Here is a 22098-nt window from a genome sequence, read left to right on the forward strand (position 1 = left end):
AGCCAGGTAGAAAGTCAGCATAGTATGTTATTTTACATATTTCCCAGTGATCATTGTTTTCCATCCGTGTTTAGGTTTCATTTGAAACCATTTAGGAATAAAGATGAACATCTGATGGAGATGAAAGTGTGAATGAGATATTTTCATATGCTTTAACCATGTTTTATGTGTGGGTACTACTCAATTTGTTAGGTATACAAATAATATAGAAATTGTAATTAGAGATAATTTGACCTTTGAAAAAGAACATTTATATGACATATGTGTCCTCTTGCTAGAGAGGTGGCTTAGTGGTATAACTCTTGTCTAACACACACATACTCTAAGATCTATCCACAGTACTGTAGCAAATGAATGAGCAAACAAAACCATTAAAACCCCTGTATTACTATGCCCTTGCAACTCTCCTCTTTTTATTTGTATCTCTGGTGGGTCACTTTTCAATGGAGCCTCAGATACTAATGTGATCCCTATTCTCTGTGTATAGTTAACCTATTATTTCTTTACTTGAAAGACAACCAAAATTAGTGACAAAACATTGGAAGTCTTGATGCTATCCTTCCATGCTGTTTACCCCTTTGAGTTTCATTTTGTGCTGTTTTAGCTAGAGTGTTTATCTTTAAGCTCTCAATTTCCAGCTTATACTATTAATATGATAAACAGTTGTCCTTAATATACAGGGAACTGCTGCAAATATATAGTAATTTTAATGTGGTGTTAGTCTGACAAATATTAATTGGGTAACTAAACTTAGTCTTAATATTTTAAAGGAAGATTAAACCTTTTATGTCAGTTTATATCAGGAAAGTGTCATTATGAATTCCATAAGATTTTAATTTTATGTAAAGGTATTTGCTATTTGTAGGAAGGCCATAATTGCCAAATTATTCTGAGATATTCATAGCATTTTAAAAGCCATGTCTTTTTAAAATAATTTAAGATTAGCTCCCGAAGTTCTGAATTGAATTGACATTCTGGCAGTGGCAGTGGAATAATTATAGGATTCCAAAGGTACAGAAAGTGCTAAGTCCTCAGTGACTTAGTTCTTTGCATAGGACTGAAGTTTAAACTCAGCCCCTCCAGCTCATATTGTGCTCTGCCATTTGAACCATGCCCTCAGTTTTCAAAAAATTAATTTATTTTTTGGCCAGTGTTTCTAGTTTGTTTGTTGACCTTCACTGTGATTCTCCTACCTATGGCCGTCTTCACACAACCATGTCTGGCTTGTTTGTTGAAATTCAGTCTCACCAACTTTTTGGCCAGCTTGGGCTTCCATGATCTCACCAAGGTCTGTCTCCTGGGTAACAGGGATTACAGGCTTGATTTACTGTGCTCTACCACCTCAGTGACTTCCTGAAGATGGTGTTGGTATTTTGTCAATATTTTTTCAGGAAACAGCAGATAACATTAAACTTGGATTGCATATTTTTCCATATTTCAAAATTTCTCAAGGTCTATTAGAGGACTGGGTGGGGGTTTGTTCTCCCTAATGTGTTCAGTTTCAGTTCTGAAAGGTCAGATACCATAATAATATCCTGTTTTTTAAGAGTATATAACTTTATTTTATTATTTTTTTTGGGTCCAGTTGTGGGGCCTGAACTCTGGGCCTGGGCGCTGCCCCTCAGCTCTTCAGCTCAAGGCTAGCGCTCTACCACTTGAGCCATAGCACCACTTCCGGCTTTTTTCTTTTTGCTTATGTGGTGCTGGGGAATTGAACCCAGGGCCTCAGGCATGCAAGGCTTAAGTGCTCTACCACTGAGCCAACTTCCCAGCCCCAAGAGTACATAATTTTAAACCCACATTAGTATTGCAAAAATGGAATAAGAAGAAAACTTCCCCAAGCCTCTGCACATATAAGAATAACAAAATCCCCTATAGATGAAATAATCAATGAAGCATATTATTGTATAGAAAAATGACATTCAGTAATCCCTAAACAGCTTGATTTCTTTGAAGGTAGAGAAAAACCATAGTTATCATGACTGAGTGAACATTTTAAGGTTTTAGGAGAGTTGCTATAAAACTGACTTTCAAAGAAGAGTTGAATCAACTCTTGATGTCTGACTCGAAGAATTTCATGAAAAAATTAAGATGAACCATACATACCATGACCATAATAGAGGCAGACCATTATAAGAAGTTCAAGTAAGTTATATCTTAGTGTGGAAGAAATAGAATAGAATTTTCTCTGTCTAGTTCTCTGAAGGAAAGTTTCAGAGTAATGATAGTTTTGGTGGTTACAAAATGGAGACATTTCCTTGGGGACGTATTGAGAACAATCAATATTCCTGGGAAGAGGAATTTAAGTAAATGAGTGAAAACAAAATTCCAAATATACCTGGAACAACCTACATTGAATAAAGAAATGGTTCTCATATGAATGAGGTAAAGTAAGACAAGTAAAATGAGGAAAATGTGTTGGGACTGTTGAGTACTATACTAGAAATGGACTGTTCTGAAAAGCTACGTGAAAGTATCATATGGTGTGGACGAACACTGAAAAAAGCATTTTGGGAAATAAATGTAAAGATGAAGTGGGAAAAAAAGGTGAAACCACAGGAAACTTTTGCAATAGTCAAGGACAACAAGAGTGCAAACTAATGCAAACAAATAGAAAACTTGAAAAGCATTTGAAACACAAGGAATTATTCTCCTGGAAGTTGGGAACCCTGGGATCCAATGTTTGCATACAAGAAAGGTAACTCTGGTAAGTAGATCCAGAAAGAATAAAGTATCCCAAGACTTGATTAAAGAATTGCTGTAAAAAACATGGATGTCCTCCAAAGTTTAAGTAATAATGAAATTTATAATATGAAAGAAATAAACAATATCATATTAGAGACACAAAAACAGATGTGTACTCAGGAGACAAGATTTAGAAAGGATGGATTAAGTAACTAAATAAGGGTACCACAAATCCCTACAGAAGAATATATAAATTTTGAACAAGACTTTTAGAATACTATTTTTTTATTTTTGTTTGTTACCTTAACAAACAAAATCTTGCCTTCAAAGACTCTCCAAATCCACTAGTACTTCTAATATTAAAAATTATTTGCATAGTTGATCTTTAAAAGAAAAAGAGAGGGATTTTAACCTTTTCTTCCATTGGGAGATTCTTAAGATACTAGATTGATATCAGTATGCTCAGTTTTCTCCACGAGGTGATACTGAAATTAAGAATATGGAATTTTCTGAAACTGAGGAATTTAAACATAGGTTGAGTAATTTTATTGACACTTAGGTTATTATTGTTTTTAAAATTATGGAAAAGTTTTTCTATGAATATAGGACACCGAAATTATATTCACATTACTCAGAAGCAACTAATCACTAAGAACACAAAAAAGGGTGAGAAGTAGTGCTTTATATTTGAACTACAGTGAAGAAAAAACTTCAGCTCGAAACTCCAGAACCTGCAATAAATGTCATCTTATAGAATTAATTTTTAAAATTCTCACTTACTATTTCTGCCACATGATGTCGCTCTTATCCATGAAGTGGTTTCAAATTCACAAACCGAAGTCATTTCCTTTGCAATCGGAGAGACGCCCCACAATCTTAACTCTTCGGATGCTCAGAAATGGACAGAATATCAGGACTGAAACAGGTGGGGTACTTTAAATAACTGAGGAAAGCTTCGCTGATGATTATCAAACGTCACAAATGGAAATGGTGTACGTCAGAGAACACAAACTGGAGAGCAGACAACTCCTGTTTATGTTCATTCTAGCAGCTTGGAGGGCAGGGAGCGGCCAGCTCCACTACTCCGTCCCAGAGGAGGCCAAACACGGCACCTTCGTGGGTCGCATCGCGCAGGACCTGGGGCTGGAGCTGACGGAGCTGGTGCCGCGCCTGTTCCGGGTGGCATCCAAGGGCCGCGGGGACCTTCTGGAGGTAAATCTGCAGAATGGCATTTTGTTTGTGAATGGTCGGATCGACCGGGAGGAGCTGTGCGGGCGCAGCGCGGAGTGCAGCCTGCACCTGGAGGTGATCGTGGACAGGCCGCTGCAGGTGTTCCACGTGGAGGTGGAGGTGAAGGACATTAACGACAATGCGCCTGTGTTTCCCACAACACAAAAGAATCTGTTTATCCCCGAATCCAGGCTGCTTGACTCTCGGCTTCCACTAGAGGGCGCGTCGGATGCAGACATCGGAGCCAATGCTCTGCTGACTTACAGACTGAGCCCCAGTGAATATTTCTCGCTGGACGTTCCACCCAACCACGAGCAGGTAAAACCTCTAGGGCTTGTCCTGCGCAAGCCTTTAGACAGGGAAGAAGCTCCGGAGCTCTACCTATGGCTCACGGCCACGGACGGAGGCAAACCCGAGCTGACTGGCACAGTTCAGTTCCTCATCACAGTACTGGATGCCAATGACAATGCTCCGGTTTTCGACCGGACGCTGTACACAGCGAAGCTGCCAGAAAACGTTCCCATCGGGACCATGGTAACTCACCTGAATGCCTCAGACTTAGACGAAGGTGTGAATGGGGAGATCACATACTCCTTCTCCAGCGATGTTTCTTCAGAGATAAAGTCCAAGTTTCACATCGACTCTGTGAGTGGGGAAATTACAGTGATAGGGCTTATTGATTTTGAGGAAAGGAAAGTGTATAACATCCAAGTAGAGGCATCAGATAGGGGCTTGCCCCCTTTGGCTGGTCACTGTACAGTTCTGGTGCAAGTTGTGGACATTAATGACAACGCTCCACAGTTGACTCTTACTTCCCTGTCTCTCCCTATTTCTGAGGACACGCAGCCTGGCACAGTGGTAACTTTGATTAACGTGTTTGACAGAGATTCTGGCAACAATGGGCAGGTGACCTGCTCCCTGACGCCTGACACACCGTTCACGTTGGTGTCCACCTTCAAAAACTATTATTCTCTGATACTGGAGAGCAGTCTGGACCGGGAAACAGAGTCGACTTATGAGTTGGTGGTGACCGCGCGTGACGGGGGCTCGCCTCCGCTGTGGGCCACCGCCAGCGTGTCGGTGGAGGTGGCCGACGTGAACGACAACGCGCCCGTGTTCGCACAGGACGAGTACACAGTGTTCGTGAAGGAGAACAACGCGCCCGGCTCGCACATCTTCACGGTGTGGGCGCGCGACGCGGACGCGCAGGAGAACGCGCGCGTGTCGTACTCGCTGGTGGAGCGGCGGGTGGGCGAGCGCGCGCTGTCGAGCTACGTGTCGGTGCACGCGGAGAGCGGCAAGGTGTACGCGCTGCAGCCGCTGGACCACGAGGAGCTGGAGCTGCTGCAGTTCCAGGTGAGCGCGCGCGACGCTGGCGTGCCCGCCCTGGGCAGCAACGTGACTCTGCAGGTGTTCGTGCTGGACGAGAACGACAATGCGCCTGCGCTGCTGGGGCCTCCCGGCCGCGGCGGCGGCGGCGGCGGCGGCGCGCGCAGCGAAGTGCTGTCGCGCTCGGTGGGCGCTGGCCACGTGGTGACCAAGGTGCGCGCGGTGGACGCGGACTCTGGCTACAACGCGTGGCTGTCGTACGAGCTGCAGCCGGCGGCGGCCGGTGCGCGCAGCGCGTTCCGCGTGGGGCTGTACACGGGCGAGATCAGCACCACGCGCGCGCTGGACGAGGCGGACGCCGCGAGGCAGCGCCTGTTGGTGCTGGTGAAGGACCATGGCGAGCCGGCGCTGACGGCCACCGCCACGGTGCTGGTGTCTCTGGTGGACAGCGGCCAATCGCCCAAGCTGTCTTTGCGTGCATCGGAGGGCGCCGTGGCTTCGGAGGCGACGCTGGTGGACGTGAACGTGTACCTGATCATCGCCATCTGCGCGGTGTGCAGCCTGCTGGTGCTGACGCTGGTGCTGTACGTGGCGCTGCGGTGCTCTGGGGCGGCTGTGGGGCGGAGCGAGGGCGCGTGCGCGCCTGGGAAGCCTGTGCTGGTGTGCTCCAGCGCGGTGGGGAGCTGGTCCTACTCTCAGCAGAGGAGGCAGAGGGTGTGCTCTGGGGAGGGCCCGCCCAAGACCGACCTCATGGCCTTCAGCCCCAATCTTCCTCATAGTCCCACCTCTGCAGAGAACGTGAGTCGTAAATATTTTTGTTTTGAATACTTTGAAAATGTGAATTTCAATCGGTTTGATTTTTAATGCGCATAATCTTAGGAATACAGCCTGAGTCAGGATCATCATGAATTTGACGCTTGTCTTTGGTGTGTAGACGATTCCAGAATTTTATCGAAACTTAGCCAAACTCCATCTTTTTAAAATAAATTTCTTTGAGATTAAGTGATTACATAAATTTAACAATATTTTAGGATAGTGATACTTAGCTAATGTCACAAACATATTTTAACTTTCACAAAGCGAATTACCAGTATCATGGTCTATAAAGCTTTTGAACTCTTCAAACTTTGACAAGTATTTCAGATTTACAGATTAGGTGATATGTACATTTATTTCCTTTTTTCCTAGTGCATGCTGTTCCCTCATTCTCTCTCATTCCCTCCTATCACTGCCTTTAGGTTGCTTCCTTCGTTCACTTTCATCAATTTCCAGTACACCTGATGGACCCCTCTGCTATATTTTTTCACCCGTTTCTCTCTGATTCTGTGCCCTCCTCCTATATTCCCTCTATGTGCACATGTATATATTATATGTGGGATCAAGAATATAGAGTCATCTAAAAACAATATGACAAGTTAAGAAGACATCCTTTGTTTCTTGTGTCCTGTTTACTTTGTCATATCTTGTTGCATTTTGAATTTAACACCTGTATATCACAGAGACCATTTGCCGTGTTTCTCTCTGTTCTTGGCTTATTTCATTCAATATGATTTGTTCTAGTTCCATCCATTTCCCCGAGAATGCCATTATTTTGTTCTTTCTAATGTCTGCATTATATTCCATTGTATATAGGTAGCACAATTTTGGATTCATTTATCTGTATTGGGGCATCTCGCTTGTTATATCTTGGCTATTGTGATGAGTGCAGCAAGAAACATGGAGGTGCATGTGTCTTTGTATTCTGGTTCCTGTTGCTCAGGGTATATGCCTAGGAGTGGTATGGCTGGGTTGTATGGAAGTCTATGTTTAGTTTTCTGAGGAACCTCCAGACTGCTTTCTAGAGTGGTTGTATTAATTTACATTCTCACGAGCAGTGCAGTAGGGCTCCTCTTTCTCCACATCCCCATCAACATTTGTCTTTGGCTGAATTTAGGATATATGCCATTCTGACTGGGGCAAGGTGGTATCTCAGATTTTTTTATTTGCATTTCCTTTCCAGCCAGGGATGATAAACATTTCCTCATATGTTTCTTTGCCATTTTTATCTCTTCTGAGAAGTCTCATTTTTAGCTCCTTTGTCCATTTGATGATTGATTTGTTAGATTTGTGAGGGTTTAGTTTCTTGAGCTCCCTGTATATAATGGATATTAGGCCTTTGTCTGATATATTGCTGGTAAATACCTTTTCCCAAGTGGTTGGCTGTCTTTCTAGTTTGGTAATTATGTCTTTAGCTGTGCAGAAACTTTATTTTTAAGGTAGTCCCATTTGTTGAGTCTCTCTCCAATTTGTTGTGACCCTGGAACTCTGTTCAAGAAGTTCCTGCTTTTGCCTATAAGTTCTAGTGTCTCTTCTACTCTGTCCTGCAGTAGTTTCAAAGTTTCAGGTTTGATGTTGAGGTCTTTAATCCATTTCGTGTTGATGTTAATGATGATAGGCTGGGATCCTCTTAGTTTTCTGCATGTGGCTGCCCAGTTTTCCCAGCACCAATAGTTGAAGAGGCCATGTTTATTCCACTGTACATCTTTAGTCCTTTGTTGAATATCAGCTGATGGTAAGCATGTGGTATTATTTCTGCATCTTCTAATCTATTCCATTGGCAAGATTCAATTTTTATATAAGAAATGATTATTATTAATATAAATTTTAATGAGTAATACACCATTCAGAAGCATGGATTTCTTTGTTCACATAGTGTATCATTATAATTATCTAGTGTGCTGGTGATTTTTTTTTGGGTGGTGGGTAACCTTGCAATAGATATGAATCTCTCGGATGATAGGCAAGCGTCCTATCAGTGAGCCACATCCTTAGTCATATGCAATCTTCAAAAGTTAGATAGTAAAAAACTTTCAATATTTATTCCGATTTTTTTCATTCCATATATTATCCATATTTCATTTAATCTATGTATTGTAACATCTGTTTAATTTTACTTTTATGTTTAATGTAGCAATTGAATTATTTTAATTTCTTATTGCATCAACTTATCTTTTTTGTCTCCTTGAATTGTATTTATGTATTAGTGACTTCTTATCTTACTTTTTAGAATTGTGCTGGTGATGAATTAATATTTAAAAACACATCTTAGGTGACAGTTCTATAGTATTTTGTTTTGTTCCTTATTTGCAATTCATTTTACCCACCTGAATGCCTGAAACAGACGTTTCTTTTATATATTCCATAATTAAGTACATGTACAATATTCTTTTTTTCTTTTCTTTTTGTCAGTCATGGGGCTTGAATTCTGACCTGGGCTCTGGGCCTGAGCTCTTCAGCTCTAGGCTAGTGCTTTACCACTTGAGTGACAGCACCAGTTCTAGTTTTCTGGTGGTTAATGAAGAGTCTCACAGACTTTCCCTCCTGGGCTGGCTTTGAACCACGATCCTCAGATCTCAGCCTCCTGAGTAACTAAAATTACAGGCATTAGCCATGGGTGCCCAGCTCAATATTCTTTTTTTTGAAAGCATGATTTAACACTTCAAATTTAATCTATATTTTCTCCTTTTTTAACTTTAAGTAGTTATATCATAATTTATTCAGTTTTCTATTATGTGGAACACTTTGGTGGAGAGTACAAATTAATTATCTGGTTGTTTTTAAAAATTTACAAATATTGTTTTAAGCATCCATCAACTTTCATAGTTGGTAAAATTCTACCACCCATTAAGAAGTTAGTGTAGAATGTCCTGTATTTTTTTAATTCAGTATAGAGAAAATTAGAAGTATAAAAAATCCACATATTGTGTCATTTTCAGTAGTTTTGCCAATGAGCAGTAAATTAGCATTTACCAAAAGAAATTTAAATTTGTTCCATTTGAAATGATGCTTACTATATCATATTTGAATTTTTTCTTATTTGCATAGGAACTGTATTCACATTAAAAGTTTCAAGGAATTGGATCTAATATGTAATGAAATTTCTGAGTGCAATTAAAGGAATCTGCTCAAAAGTAATTTTCCTGGTGACTGAAACTTGCTATACGTTGGAGCAAGTTTGTAGAGGAACACATGTTCTCTGAAAAGTCTTCCTTTTTGATAATCACTACTATAGAATTGAAGGTAGACCTTAACCATCTACAATGGAGGCATCTATAATTAATACTTGGAGAATTTCTTTTTTTTGGGGGGGGGTCCGGTTGTGGGTTCTGAACTCTGGGCCTGGGCACTGTCCCTCAGCTCTTCAGCTCAAGGCTAGCGCTCTACCACTTGAGCCATAGTACTACTTCCGGCTTTTTTCTTTTGCTTATGTGGTGCTGAGGAATCGAACCCAGGGCCTCATGCATGCATGGCAAGCACTCTACCACTGAGCCATCTTCCCAGGCCTGAGAATTTTTGTGTATGTGTCAATCCTGGGGTTTGAACTTGGGACCAGGTCCCTTAGCTTTCTTGCTCAAGGCTAGTGCTGAACCACTTTAGTCACAGCTCCACTTCTTGCTTTGGGTGGTTAATTGGAGATAACAGTCTCAGGGATATTCTTGTATGAGCTAGCTTCAAATCATGATCCTCAGATTTCAGCCTCCTGTGTAGCTAAGATATAGGCATGAACCATTGGCAATTGGCTGAAGAATTTACTTTTGGGCTGGACTTTGAAGTATGGATAGAATTTTGATAGATAATAAAAGAAATACCTTGAACAAAGAAGTTATTGAAGTTATATCTTTCTTGAAAATACAATTTATATTGGAAAGTATATAAAGATCACTTTGGGAAGATTGGTTCATAGTCACATATTGCATATCCTAACTTTAGTATTAGGTTTTGATGCTTGTTTCACAGAAAGGCAAATCCATTAGAGGTTTAATCTGATGGAAGCTATGCTCATAATGACAAAATTATGATATGTAAAAATGGAGAGGCTGGCCAGGTGCTGGTGGTTTGCGCCTGTAGTCCTAGCTACTTAGGAGGCTGAGATCCAAAGATCATAGATCAAAGCCCAGGCAGAAAAGTGTGTGACACTCTTATGTCCAATTAACTACTAAAAAGCTGGAAATTGAGCTGTGGTGTAAGTTGTAGAGCCGTAAGTATAAAAAAGCCTAGGAACAGTGCCCATGGCCCAGAATTCAAGCCCCAGGAATGACCAAATAATGGAGAGAATATAGACAAACTTTAAATATTCTATATAAGTGAAATGAATAATAAAATTATTTATACATATGTTTGGGGAGTGATTATGTTCTAGAATTTGTGATCTTCAAATATGTGGATTTGGGAGTACCCATTGATTAGATAACTTTTTGACTTTGGTTAAGGTATAACAAAAATGTTGAGTGGAGAATGAAGGCCCGGGCCTGTTGATATGGATTTAAATATGTTGGAAACGTTGATTAACTTGAAGACAGGGAAGTATATATAAATACCTAAAGGAAAGGAACTTTCCAATTAAAAGGCTAGACTCTTAACTTTGGAAAATATACATACATCTGAACAGCAAAGAGATGGCCAGAAGTGAATGGTAGAAATACTACCAGGGCTAATGTTGGTAGAGAAGTCTGCGAAGGAAAATGTTCTAAGTGAAATTCTTATTTCTAATATCAAACTATTCAGAGATTCAATATCCATAATATCAAACTATTCAGACATTCAATATTCAAAGAACATGCACTTTCATTTTTCCTGCATTAGTAAGTAGAACACAGTAAGAAATCAAACATCTATTGAATAAAGAAAAGCAGAAATGTACAATAATTCATAATATGTAAGATGAAATGAACTCTAGCTTAAGAAAAGTTGGAATTTCATAATTCTCTTGGGAAAAAGATATTCCAATGACCAGATAAATATGACCTTCTGCACAAAAGTACAGAAGAAACATATATTGATATTGTCCATGATGTATATACAAGTCATGTTTTAAACATTCAAAATATTGGGAAGATACTGCTTTAACTATGAAATGAGAGATCACTCTCTGAAACTCAGTTACTTTAAAGAGCCAAAAAGTAAGTATATCTGCAAGTGGTAAAGGTAAGGATCTACTATTAAATTATGAAAAAATAACATTTATTTTATGTAAAACAATTGTTGTGGAGGAAAGTTAAATTGTAATCATTACACATTGGCACCACATGATGTCGCTGTCTGTCAAGTTCTGGCTAAAAGAGAGCCAATGACGTTTCTGCAGCAACGTAAATCTTTTAATTGCTGAGCAGTGTCATGTGAAGCAGAATAGAATTAAAAGATTCGAGACAAAACAATAGTTCATCTACATATCAAGACAAGATTTTCAAAGAAGAACAAAAGGAATACTTGACATGGTGTTTTCCTGGGAAGGAGCTCCGGATCCCCGGTGTCTGCTGCTCTCATTTCTGCTTCTATCATCCTGGGAGGCAGGGAGCGGCCAGCTCCATTACTCGGTCCGAGAGGAAGCCAAGCACGGCACCTTCGTGGGACGCATCGCGCAGGACCTGGGGCTGGAGCTGACAGAGCTGGTGCCGCGCCTGTTCCGGGTGGCGTCCAAGGACCGCGGGGACCTTCTGGAGGTAAATCTGCAGAATGGCATTTTGTTTGTGAATGGTCGGATCGACCGGGAGGAGCTGTGCGGGCGCAGCGCGGAGTGCAGCCTGCACCTGGAGGTGATCGTGGACAGGCCGCTGCAGGTGTTCCACGTGGAGGTGGAGGTGAAGGACATTAACGACAACCCGCCTGTGTTTCCGGTAAAAGAGCAGAAGCTGTTTATTTCAGAATCTAGAACGCTAGACTCTCGATTTTTGCTAGAGGGCGCATCAGATGCAGATTTTGGAGCAAATTCGGTTTTAACCTATGTGCTTGACTCTAATGATTACTTCACGCTAAGTGTGAATTCAAAGAACAAAGAAAATAAACAAGTTGAACTCGTGTTAAGAAAATACTTGGACAGAGAGGAGGTTCCTGAACACAGACTACTCCTGATGGCCACCGATGGAGGGAAACCCGAGCTCACCGGCTCTCTTCAACTGCTGGTCACCGTGCTGGACGTGAATGACAATGCTCCCAGTTTTGAACAGTCGGAATATGAGGTGAGAATATTCGAAAACGCAGACAATGGAACAATGGTTATCAGAGTGAATGCTTCTGATCGCGATGAAGGAACCAATGGGGCAATTTCATATTCGTTTAGTAGTCTCCTTTCCCCCAAGGTTTTGGACCAGTTTAGCATAGATGGGAAAACAGGAGAAATTGTAATTAAAGGGAATCTGGATTTTGAACAAGAAACCTTATACAAAATCCGAGTTGATGCAACAGACAGAGGACACCCTCCGATGGCAGGACACTGTACGGTTTTAGTGAAAGTATTAGATAAAAATGACAATGCGCCTCAGATTGCATTGACGTCTTTATCCTTGCCTGTTCGAGAGGACGCTCAATTGGGAACCGCCATTGCCCTGATTAGCGTGTCAGATTCTGACTCTGGGGACAATGGGCAGGTGACCTGTTCCCTGACGCCTGACACACCGTTCACGTTGGTGTCCACCTTCAAAAACTATTACTCATTAGTGCTGGACAGCGCCCTGGACCGAGAGACCACATCTGAATATGAGTTGGTGGTGACCGCGCGTGACGGGGGCTCGCCTCCGCTGTGGGCCACCGCCAGCGTGTCGGTGGAGGTGGCCGACGTGAACGACAACGCGCCCGTGTTCGCACAGGCCGAGTACACGGTGTTCGTGAAGGAGAACAACGCGCCCGGCTCGCACATCTTCACGGTGTGGGCGCGCGACGCGGACGCGCAGGAGAACGCGCGCGTGTCGTACTCGCTGGTGGAGCGGCGGGTGGGCGAGCGCGCGCTGTCGAGCTACGTGTCGGTGCACGCGGAGAGCGGCAAGGTGTACGCGCTGCAGCCGTTGGACCACGAGGAGCTGGAGCTGCTGCAGTTCCAGGTGAGCGCGCGCGACGCTGGCGTGCCCGCCCTGGGCAGCAACGTGACTCTGCAGGTGTTCGTGCTGGACGAGAACGACAATGCGCCTGCGCTGCTGGGGCCTCCCGGCCGCGGCGGCGGCGGCGGCGGCGGCGGCGCGCGCAGCGAAGTGCTGTCGCGCTCGGTGGGCGCTGGCCACGTGGTGACCAAGGTGCGCGCGGTGGACGCGGACTCTGGCTACAACGCGTGGCTGTCGTACGAGCTGCAGCCGGCGGCGGCCGGTGCGCGCAGCGCGTTCCGCGTGGGGCTGTACACGGGCGAGATCAGCACCACGCGCGCGCTGGACGAGGCGGACGCCGCGAGGCAGCGCCTGTTGGTGCTGGTGAAGGACCATGGCGAGCCGGCGCTGACGGCCACCGCCACGGTGCTGGTGTCTCTGGTGGACAGCGGCCAATCGCCCAAGCTGTCTTTGCGTGCATCGGAGGGCGCCGTGGCTTCGGAGGCGACGCTGGTGGACGTGAACGTGTACCTGATCATCGCCATCTGCGCGGTGTGCAGCCTGCTGGTGCTGACGCTGGTGCTGTACGTGGCGCTGCGGTGCTCTGGGGCGGCTGTGGGGCGGAGCGAGGGCGCGTGCGCGCCTGGGAAGCCTGTGCTGGTGTGCTCCAGCGCGGTGGGGAGCTGGTCCTACTCTCAGCAGAGGAGGCAGAGGGTGTGCTCTGGGGAGGGCCCGCCCAAGACCGACCTCATGGCCTTCAGTCCTAGCCTTCCACCCTGTCCGGGATCAGCAGGTGCAGGAAACAGTCAAGATTTAAATGTTGATCCTTGCCCTCAAGTAAGTCTATTTTTTCAAATCCTAAATTTTTTTTTTTGTGATATTCTTACTGGTTTTAACGTATTCACAATTTGCATGTATTTCCTCCAGTTTAAATTTAAAGTATAATTCATTGCCCTTTTGAAATGTAATCATAGTTTGATAGATGTGTCTTTCTATATTTACTGTGCCCTAAATTCATGGCGTCAGGTGATTTATCAAAAATTAGTACTTTTCATGTCTCATGCTTTCCTTCCTTCAAATTAAGTTTTCACTGGATAATTTCCTCTCATAAAAACATAATTTTCGTGTCTATCTAATGTTAGTCATCCAAACCTTTCAGCCTTGATGGATGTGTGTGTGTGTGCGTGTATGCGTGTGTGTGTGCGTGTGTGTGTGTGTATTCTGGTTTTGAAGGTTGAACTGAGAGCTTGGGTTCTGTTCCTTAGGGTTTTTTTGCTAAAGTCTAGTGCTATACGACTTGAGAAACACTCAGTTTTTTGGTACTTAATTAGATATGAATCTTGGTGTTTGAAGTGTTGCTCGGTTGGTAGAGATCTAGGCAATGAGTAAAAGGGGCAGTACTGATTTTGAGTCTGCGTCTGAGACAAAAAAGAAGGAAAGCAAAGAAAGGAAGGAAGGAAGGAAAGAAAGTGAATCATATGTACTTTCTTCTTTTAATACTAACTTTGAATCATCTCATCCTTGTGATTTGCAAGGATTACAGGCATGAACCACTAAGTCCAGCTTATCTTTCATTGACTCTTTAACCGTAATTCATATAGTTTGCTTGAAATATACACTTGACTATAAAAATATAAAAGTGTTTTATCCTTATACTGAGTGTCATTTTTTATGATTTTAGTTTAGCAAACTTCTTTTTTCTTTTGGTCTTTTTTGTTGTTGTTGTTGTTGGTCTTGAGTCTTGAACTCTGGGCCTGGGTGCTGTCCCTCAGTTCTTCAGATCAAGGCATATTCTCTACCACTTTAGCACTGTGCCACTTCCAGTATTCTAAGTGTTTTATTGGAAATTAAGAGTCTCATGGATTTCCTGCCTGGGCTAGCTTTGAACCATGATCCTCATATCTCAACCTTCTGAATAGCTAAGATTAAATGTGTGAGCCTCCAGCACCCAGATTATTTTATTCTTTTTTGTGCTAAGATTTGCTTGTGTAAGAGGTTCCACTGTAAGAATTCTATTCATACACAAAGTGTAATTTGAATAATTTTTTTAGTCTCTGTAGTATAGTATTTTTCTTGTTTCAAACACTGAGTGACATAGTATAGAACGATTTCACATATTATTATTATTTTTGGGGGGTCTGGTCATGGGCCTGAACTGTGGACCTGGGTGCTGTCCCTCAGCTCTCAGCTCAAGGCTAGGGCTCTACCACTTGAGCCACAGCGCTACTTCCGGCTTTTTTCTTTTTGCTTATGTGGTGCTGAGGAATCAAACCCAGGGCCTCATGCATGCAAGGCAAGCACTCTACCACTGAGCCACTTTCCCAGCCCCTCACGTATTATTTTTCTATTGACTGCAGTGGCTCATTTCTGTAATCATATCTGCAAGGGTGGCAGAGATTGGTATGATGGAGGTTCAAAGCCAACCTAGAGAAACAGTTTCAAGAACCCCATTTCAACTAAGACTTAATATAAGGCTTCTAGTACTCCACATTCTCTCTCTCTTATTTTGGCTGAAATCATTGGCTCATTGGCTTGTGCCCTACCAACCGAGCCCCGCCTCCAACCTCAATTCTTATGTTATTTACATATTTCTTAAAATTTTCTCACCTATAAAACAGTAGTGTAATTGTTTATGATCATATTTCATTTCATTTACCCAAAAGAAAGGAATCCAAAAGCTAAATTATTTTCTGGTTTGATTTTATATTTCTTTCTTTCTTTTTTCTGTTGGTTGTGGGGCTTGAACTCTGTGCCTGGACATTGTCCCTCAGCTCTTCAGCTCAAGGCTGGCACTCAATCACTTGAGCCGCAGCACCACTTCCAGCATTTCCTGTTTATGTGGTGTGGAGGAATTGAACCCAGGGCCTGACTCATGCATGTGAGGCAAGCACTCTATCACTGAGCCACCTTCTCAGCTCCTTGATTTTATATTTCTTTTTTTTTTTTTTTGGGTCCAGTCGTGGGGCCTGAACTCTGGGCCTGGGTGCTGTCCCTCAGCTCTTCAGCTCAAGGCTAGCACTCTACCACTTGAGCCACAGCACCACTTCCGGCTTTTTTCTTTTTGTTTTTTATGTGGTGCTGAGGAATCGAACCCAGGGCCTCAGGCATGCAAGGCAAGCGCTCTACCACTGAGCCATCTTCCCAGCCCCTGATTTTATATTTCTTATATGACCTGTTCATGCTTAGTATTTTAGTTGTCTATTAAAAATCTCAATTTTTAGGGGCTGGGAAGGTGGCTCAGTGGTAGAGTGCTTGCCTTGAGCTGAAGAGCTGAGGGACAGCCCCCAGGCTCAGAGTTCAGGCCCCATGACCGGACCTCCCAAAATAAAAATAAAAATCTCAATTTTAAAATGGTCTTTGTTTTTATATGCTTAACTTAATATTAGGATGGAGTGTTGAGCCTTTTCTTTGTGAAAGCCATTTTACTCTTACACTTCTTATTCTGTCCATATTTATATTGCCTTGAGTAAAACTTTACTGATCACTCCTTTTGAATGTTATTTTTCCAAAACAGTAGATAGAAGCAAAAGTCTCTTCTATTACTGAGAGTTCTTATTAACAAATAATTTCAAAACGGTCCTCTGTCCTCCCAACTCCCTAATTGACATTTGGATATTATCTGGGTATACTCTCCACAGAAATAATATGAAAAGTTTTTGAGTAAAGCAAACACAGTGTTTCATGAGGTTGAAGGGGAAGATAAATTAGGAAATCATGGCAATGGTACAGACAGTAACAATTAACAGTACCTCTTATTGCTATGACTTAGAAAAATGCTATATAGAAATATGAACAATACAATAAAGATTCATGAATTTTGCTTGAAACTCAAGAAGGACTAAAATCTAACTTAAGCAAAGGTCACTTTTGACCTTTGCTTAAGTAGAAAGTAGGCAAAAAAGAAACCCAAACACCACTTAAAAATTAACATTCTGGGGGCTGGGAAGGTGGCTCAGTGGTAGAGTGCTTGCCTTGCATGCCTGAGGCCCTGGGTTCGATTCCTCAGCACCACATAAGCAAAAAAGAAAAAAGCCGGAAGTGGCACTGTGGCTCAAGTGGTAGAGTGCTAGCCTTGAGCTGAAGAGCTGAGGGACAGCGCCCAGGCCCAGAGTTCAGGCCCCACAACTGGACACCCCCCCAAAAAAATTAACATTCTGGTGGGTTAGGGTGTGGTTCAAGTGGAGGGGTGCCTGTTCTGCAAGCTTGAAGTTCTGAGTTCAAATCACAGTACTGCAAAAAAGCATAGATTCCCTACTAAAGAATAGTAATTAAATTAAATGTACTATGAAAAGAAAATACAAACTGTATTGGAAATGGTAAAAGAGTTAATTATTTCCAAATGATAAAGATAAAAAGAATCAAACTGTATGTATAGGAAGGATTCACAACTTGGAACAGATAATATAAATGCTAACAAATCATTTAGTATAAGCTGATAGAATAGATGCATATTTTATTCCCATGCAAGATCTTAACTGCAATTACTTAAGGAAATGATATCAAATAATTGTTTATATTTTCCTGATTCTTTTCACTGGAAAAGAGTGAGCCAGGATCCTGAATGTATAAATATAGAAGTCCTAAATTTCAGAACAAAATAAACAATCATCGTTTGAAAATTTTAATTGGTTAACTGTTCCATTTAAACTTCATTTTGACAATAGGTGAACACTGTAGAAAGTTTACTCAGGGCATGGAAAAATTTACAATTATGGTCAGGCTGTGCATTGAGAGGTCAACCTAATATGCTCACACCATAGAGAAACATCATCTTCTACTTCAATAGTGATTTATAAGAAAAAATTCAGAGGTTGGACTAAAGTTTACAGGTCAATAGTGCAAGGTTCAGTCATACAATCTGTACTTACTCTGTGAGCCACATGATGTCACTCTTGGCCATGGCATTCTCTTTGATTCAAGACGAATCCTTCCCCCTTCCCCTGGGAAACACGCTCAATTCTTTTTCACTCTGTAACGAACAATGGCGGACCTAGGAGAGTGAAGCTGAGACAAGAAGATGATTTCTCCGAGTTTCGAGGTAATATACACCAGTTAAAAAAAGATCTTGCACTTGAAATGGTGTTCTCAGGCGGAACCAACCTAGAGAGCGTGGTGAATCTATTTTCACTTCTGCTCTTCACATTATGGGAAGCCGGGAGCGGCCAGCTCCACTACTCCGTCCCAGAGGAGGCCAAACACGGCACCTTTGTGGGTCGCATCGCGCAGGACTTGGGGCTGGAGCTGACAGAGCTGGTACCGCGCCTGTTCCAGTTAGATACCAAGGGCCGCGGGGACCTTCTGGAGGTAAATCTGCAGAATGGCATTTTGTTTGTGAATGGTCGGATCGACCGGGAGGAGCTGTGCGGGCGCAGCGCGGAGTGCAGCCTGCACCTGGAGGTGATCGTGGACAGGCCGCTGCAGGTGTTCCACGTGGAGGTGGAGGTGAAGGACATTAACGACAATGCGCCTGTGTTTCCCACAACACAAAAGAATCTGTTTATCCCCGAATCCAGGCTGCTTGACTCTCGGCTTCCACTAGAGGGCGCGTCGGATGCAGACATCGGAGCCAATGCTCTGCTGACTTACAGACTGAGCCCCAGTGAATATTTCTCGCTGGACGTTCCACCCAACCACGAGCAGGTAAAACCTCTAGGGCTTGTCCTGCGCAAGCCTTTAGACAGGGAAGAAGCTCCGGAGCTCTACCTATGGCTCACGGCCACGGACGGAGGCAAACCCGAGCTGACTGGCACAGTTCAGTTCCTCATCACAGTACTGGATGCCAATGACAATGCTCCGGTTTTCGACCGGACGCTGTACACAGCGAAGCTGCCAGAAAACGTTCCCATCGGGACCATGGTAACTCACCTGAATGCCTCAGATTTAGACGAAGGTGTGAATGGGGAGATCACATACTCCTTCTCCAGCGATGTTTCTCCAGAGATAAAATCCAAGTTTCACATCGACTCTGTGAGTGGGGAAATTACAGTGATAGGGCTTATTGATTTTGAGGAAAGGAAAGTGTATAACATCCAAGTAGAGGCATCAGATAGGGGCCTGCCCCCTTTGGCTGGTCACTGTACAGTTCTGGTGCAAGTTGTGGACACTAATGACAACGCTCCACAGTTGAAGGTCAGACCACTCCGGCTCCCTATTAAAGAAGACACACAACTGGAAACAGTTATTGCCCTGATAAGTGTGACTGATCTAGATGCAGGTGAAAATGGACAAGTGTCCTGTTCTTTGACGCCTCCTGCCCCCTTCAGGCTGGTGTCCACTTTCAATAATCACTATTCATTAGTCCTGGACAGCGCCCTGGACCGAGAGACCATCTCTGAATATGAGTTGGTGGTGACCGCGCGTGACGGGGGCTCGCCTCCGCTATGGGCCACCGCCAGCGTGACGGTGGAGGTGGCCGATGTGAACGACAACGCGCCCGTGTTCGCACAGGCCGAGTACACGGTGTTCGTGAAGGAGAACAACGCGCCCGGCTCGCACATCTTCACGGTGTGGGCGCGCGACGCGGACGCGCAGGAGAACGCGCGCGTGTCGTACTCGCTGGTGGAGCGGCGGGTGGGCGAGCGCGCGCTGTCGAGCTACGTGTCGGTGCACGCGGAGAGCGGCAAGGTGTACGCGCTGCAGCCGCTGGACCACGAGGAGCTGGAGCTGCTGCAGTTCCAGGTGAGCGCGCGCGACGCTGGCGTGCCCGCCCTGGGCAGCAACGTGACTCTGCAGGTGTTCGTGCTGGACGAGAACGACAATGCGCCTGCGCTGCTGGGGCCTCCCGGCGGCGGCGGCGGCGGCGGCGGCGGCGGCGGCGGCGGCGCGCGCAGCGAAGTGCTGTCGCGCTCGGTGGGCGCTGGCCACGTGGTGACCAAGGTGCGCGCGGTGGACGCGGACTCTGGCTACAACGCGTGGCTGTCGTACGAGCTGCAGCCGGCGGCGGCCGGTGCGCGCAGCGCGTTCCGCGTGGGGCTGTACACGGGCGAGATCAGCACCACGCGCGCGCTGGACGAGGCGGACGCCGCGAGGCAGCGCCTGTTGGTGCTGGTGAAGGACCATGGCGAGCCGGCGCTGACGGCCACCGCCACGGTGCTGGTGTCTCTGGTGGACAGCGGCCAATCGCCCAAGCTGTCTTTGCGTGCATCGGAGGGCGCCGTGGCTTCGGAGGCGACGCTGGTGGACGTGAACGTGTACCTGATCATCGCCATCTGCGCGGTGTGCAGCCTGCTGGTGCTGACGCTGGTGCTGTACGTGGCGCTGCGGTGCTCTGGGGCGGCTGTGGGGCGGAGCGAGGGCGCGTGCGCGCCTGGGAAGCCTGTGCTGGTGTGCTCCAGCGCGGTGGGGAGTTTGACTTACTCCCAGCAGAGGAGGCAGAGGGTGTGCTCAGCAGTGGTTCCATCCAATACGGATCTCATGGCCTTCAGCCCCAGCCTTCCACCCTGTCATGGATCTTCAGATGGGGTGGGAGAGCCATCTACATTTTTGGACTCCTCTGGGAAGGTAGGTGTCTAGTGTCTTGTTTATTTATATCTTTTCTTGTAAAGGTATTTATTATTTCCCATGATATGTTTAGTGTTTTGGTAGAAATTATCAAATAGCAATCAACGTTTCAATTAGCATTGGATTTGAATAATTTATTTGACCTTTCCTACTGTTAATTATGGTAAATTGTTGATCAAGGACAATCCAATTTCGGGTTCAATTAACGTTAGTTAGTACCTTTGACCCGTGGCATTGTGTTGTACAGCTGATCTGCCATAACACTTGAAGATGAGTAGGGTTTTGAAAAATAATGTTGTGTAACTCATTCTGAAAATATCAAAATACCTGTATCACTTATTCCAGAATTTGACAATATTTTTGGGTTGGACCTAGGGCTAGATCTCAGGGCCTGAGCACTGTTCCTGAGCTTCTCCCCCTCCAAATCTAAGTCCTCTACCACCTGAGCCACATGTCTACTTCCGGATTTTTGGTGGTTAATTGGAGATGAGTCTCATGGACTTTACTGCCTAGGCTGGCTTTGATCTGTGAGCCTCAGATCTCAGCCTCCTGAGTAGTTAGTATACAGGGATGAACTGCTGGTGCCTGGCAGTATTCTATTGTTGATTATAACCTCTTCACTTTCTCTATATTTCTTTGGATTGAGATGTTCTTCAAATAAGATTGTTTGGCATCACTTAGTATTTCTTCTGTGATTTCTCGTGAGGCTTAGGAAATAATTTCTCCACATAATTCCCTCGTTTTCTCAAAAAAAGTTATAAATAGATCCCTCAAAACCATATATATATATATATATATATATATTCCTAAGTATTTGACAATATAGTTCATGAGAATGTGTTGACTGACTGTGCTACATTTAGAAAATTATAATACATTTATATTCTGCTATAGAAAACAAATTCCTGATAGGCTTCCTTCATAAAGCAATTTTTTAGATCTTCTCAGTTTGGTGACATAATTCTGGAATATAAAGTTTTTGTCTTTAGATTTATGGTTTTGAACTTAAATTTTCCCCATCTTAGATGAGAACTTACTTTTCCTTTGGTATTCTAGAAGACAAAATTCTTGCGCTTTTTAAGTCAGTTTGTGTTACACTTAATTGTTTTCTTGCTTATAGTCTGTGGCTTTCAAGTTGGTCCTTTGAGCATTGTATATTTAGGTTATACATGCTGTGTTTTTCAATTCTTTTTTCTTTTAGTTTGTGGGTCTTATACTCCGGGCCTAGGTACTGTTTCTGAGCTCTTTTGCTCAAGGCTAGCATCCTAGGACTTTGAACCACTGCTCCACTTGAAGTTTTTGTGTGGTTAACTGGAGATAAGCGTCTCAGCAGGACTTTCTGCCTGGGCTGGCTGTGACCATAATCCTCGGATCTCAGCCTCCTGAATAGCTAGGAGTACAGGCTTGAGCCACTAGTGCTTAACTTCAGTTCATGTTTTGACAGACTTTTATTGTACTTATGTTGAGATTTTAAAGTGATTTATATATCTCTCAGTCCTCTTTTTTATGTCATATTGTATCAGGT

At 44.0% G+C, this 22098-nt stretch overlaps 2 protein-coding genes across 7 annotated transcripts in view; both read left to right on the top strand.

Annotated features, from left to right (window-relative positions):
* The window catches only part of LOC138837419 (protocadherin alpha-C2), a 218732-nt gene that overhangs the window by 48460 nt on the left and 148174 nt on the right, over nucleotides 1-22098 (top strand). The window contains exon 1 of one of the 6 annotated variants that reach the window (XM_070036198.1): nucleotides 3548-6042. The exons of 4 other annotated variants lie outside the window; for them this stretch is intronic. In XM_070036198.1, the coding sequence (XP_069892299.1) occupies nucleotides 3667-6042 (2376 nt within the window). In that variant the 5' untranslated portion in view covers nucleotides 3548-3666. Of the gene's footprint in view, nucleotides 1-3547; nucleotides 6043-18033; nucleotides 20574-22098 lie in introns of those variants that run through there. One more of the 6 variants, XM_070036189.1, reaches the window with a different exon arrangement.
* Nucleotides 11496-17869, top strand: LOC138837268 (protocadherin alpha-8-like). The gene is made up of 2 exons (XM_070035974.1): nucleotides 11496-13910; nucleotides 17834-17869. The coding sequence occupies exons 1-2, from the start codon at nucleotides 11496-11498 to the stop codon at nucleotides 17867-17869; spliced, it is 2451 nt and encodes an 816-aa protein (XP_069892075.1).

The sequence above is a fragment of the Dipodomys merriami genome, unplaced genomic scaffold (assembly GCF_024711535.1).
Source record: "Dipodomys merriami isolate MVZ:Mamm:240054 unplaced genomic scaffold, mDipMer1.0.p SCAF_27, whole genome shotgun sequence".
NCBI classification, from domain to species: domain Eukaryota; kingdom Metazoa; phylum Chordata; class Mammalia; order Rodentia; family Heteromyidae; genus Dipodomys; species Dipodomys merriami.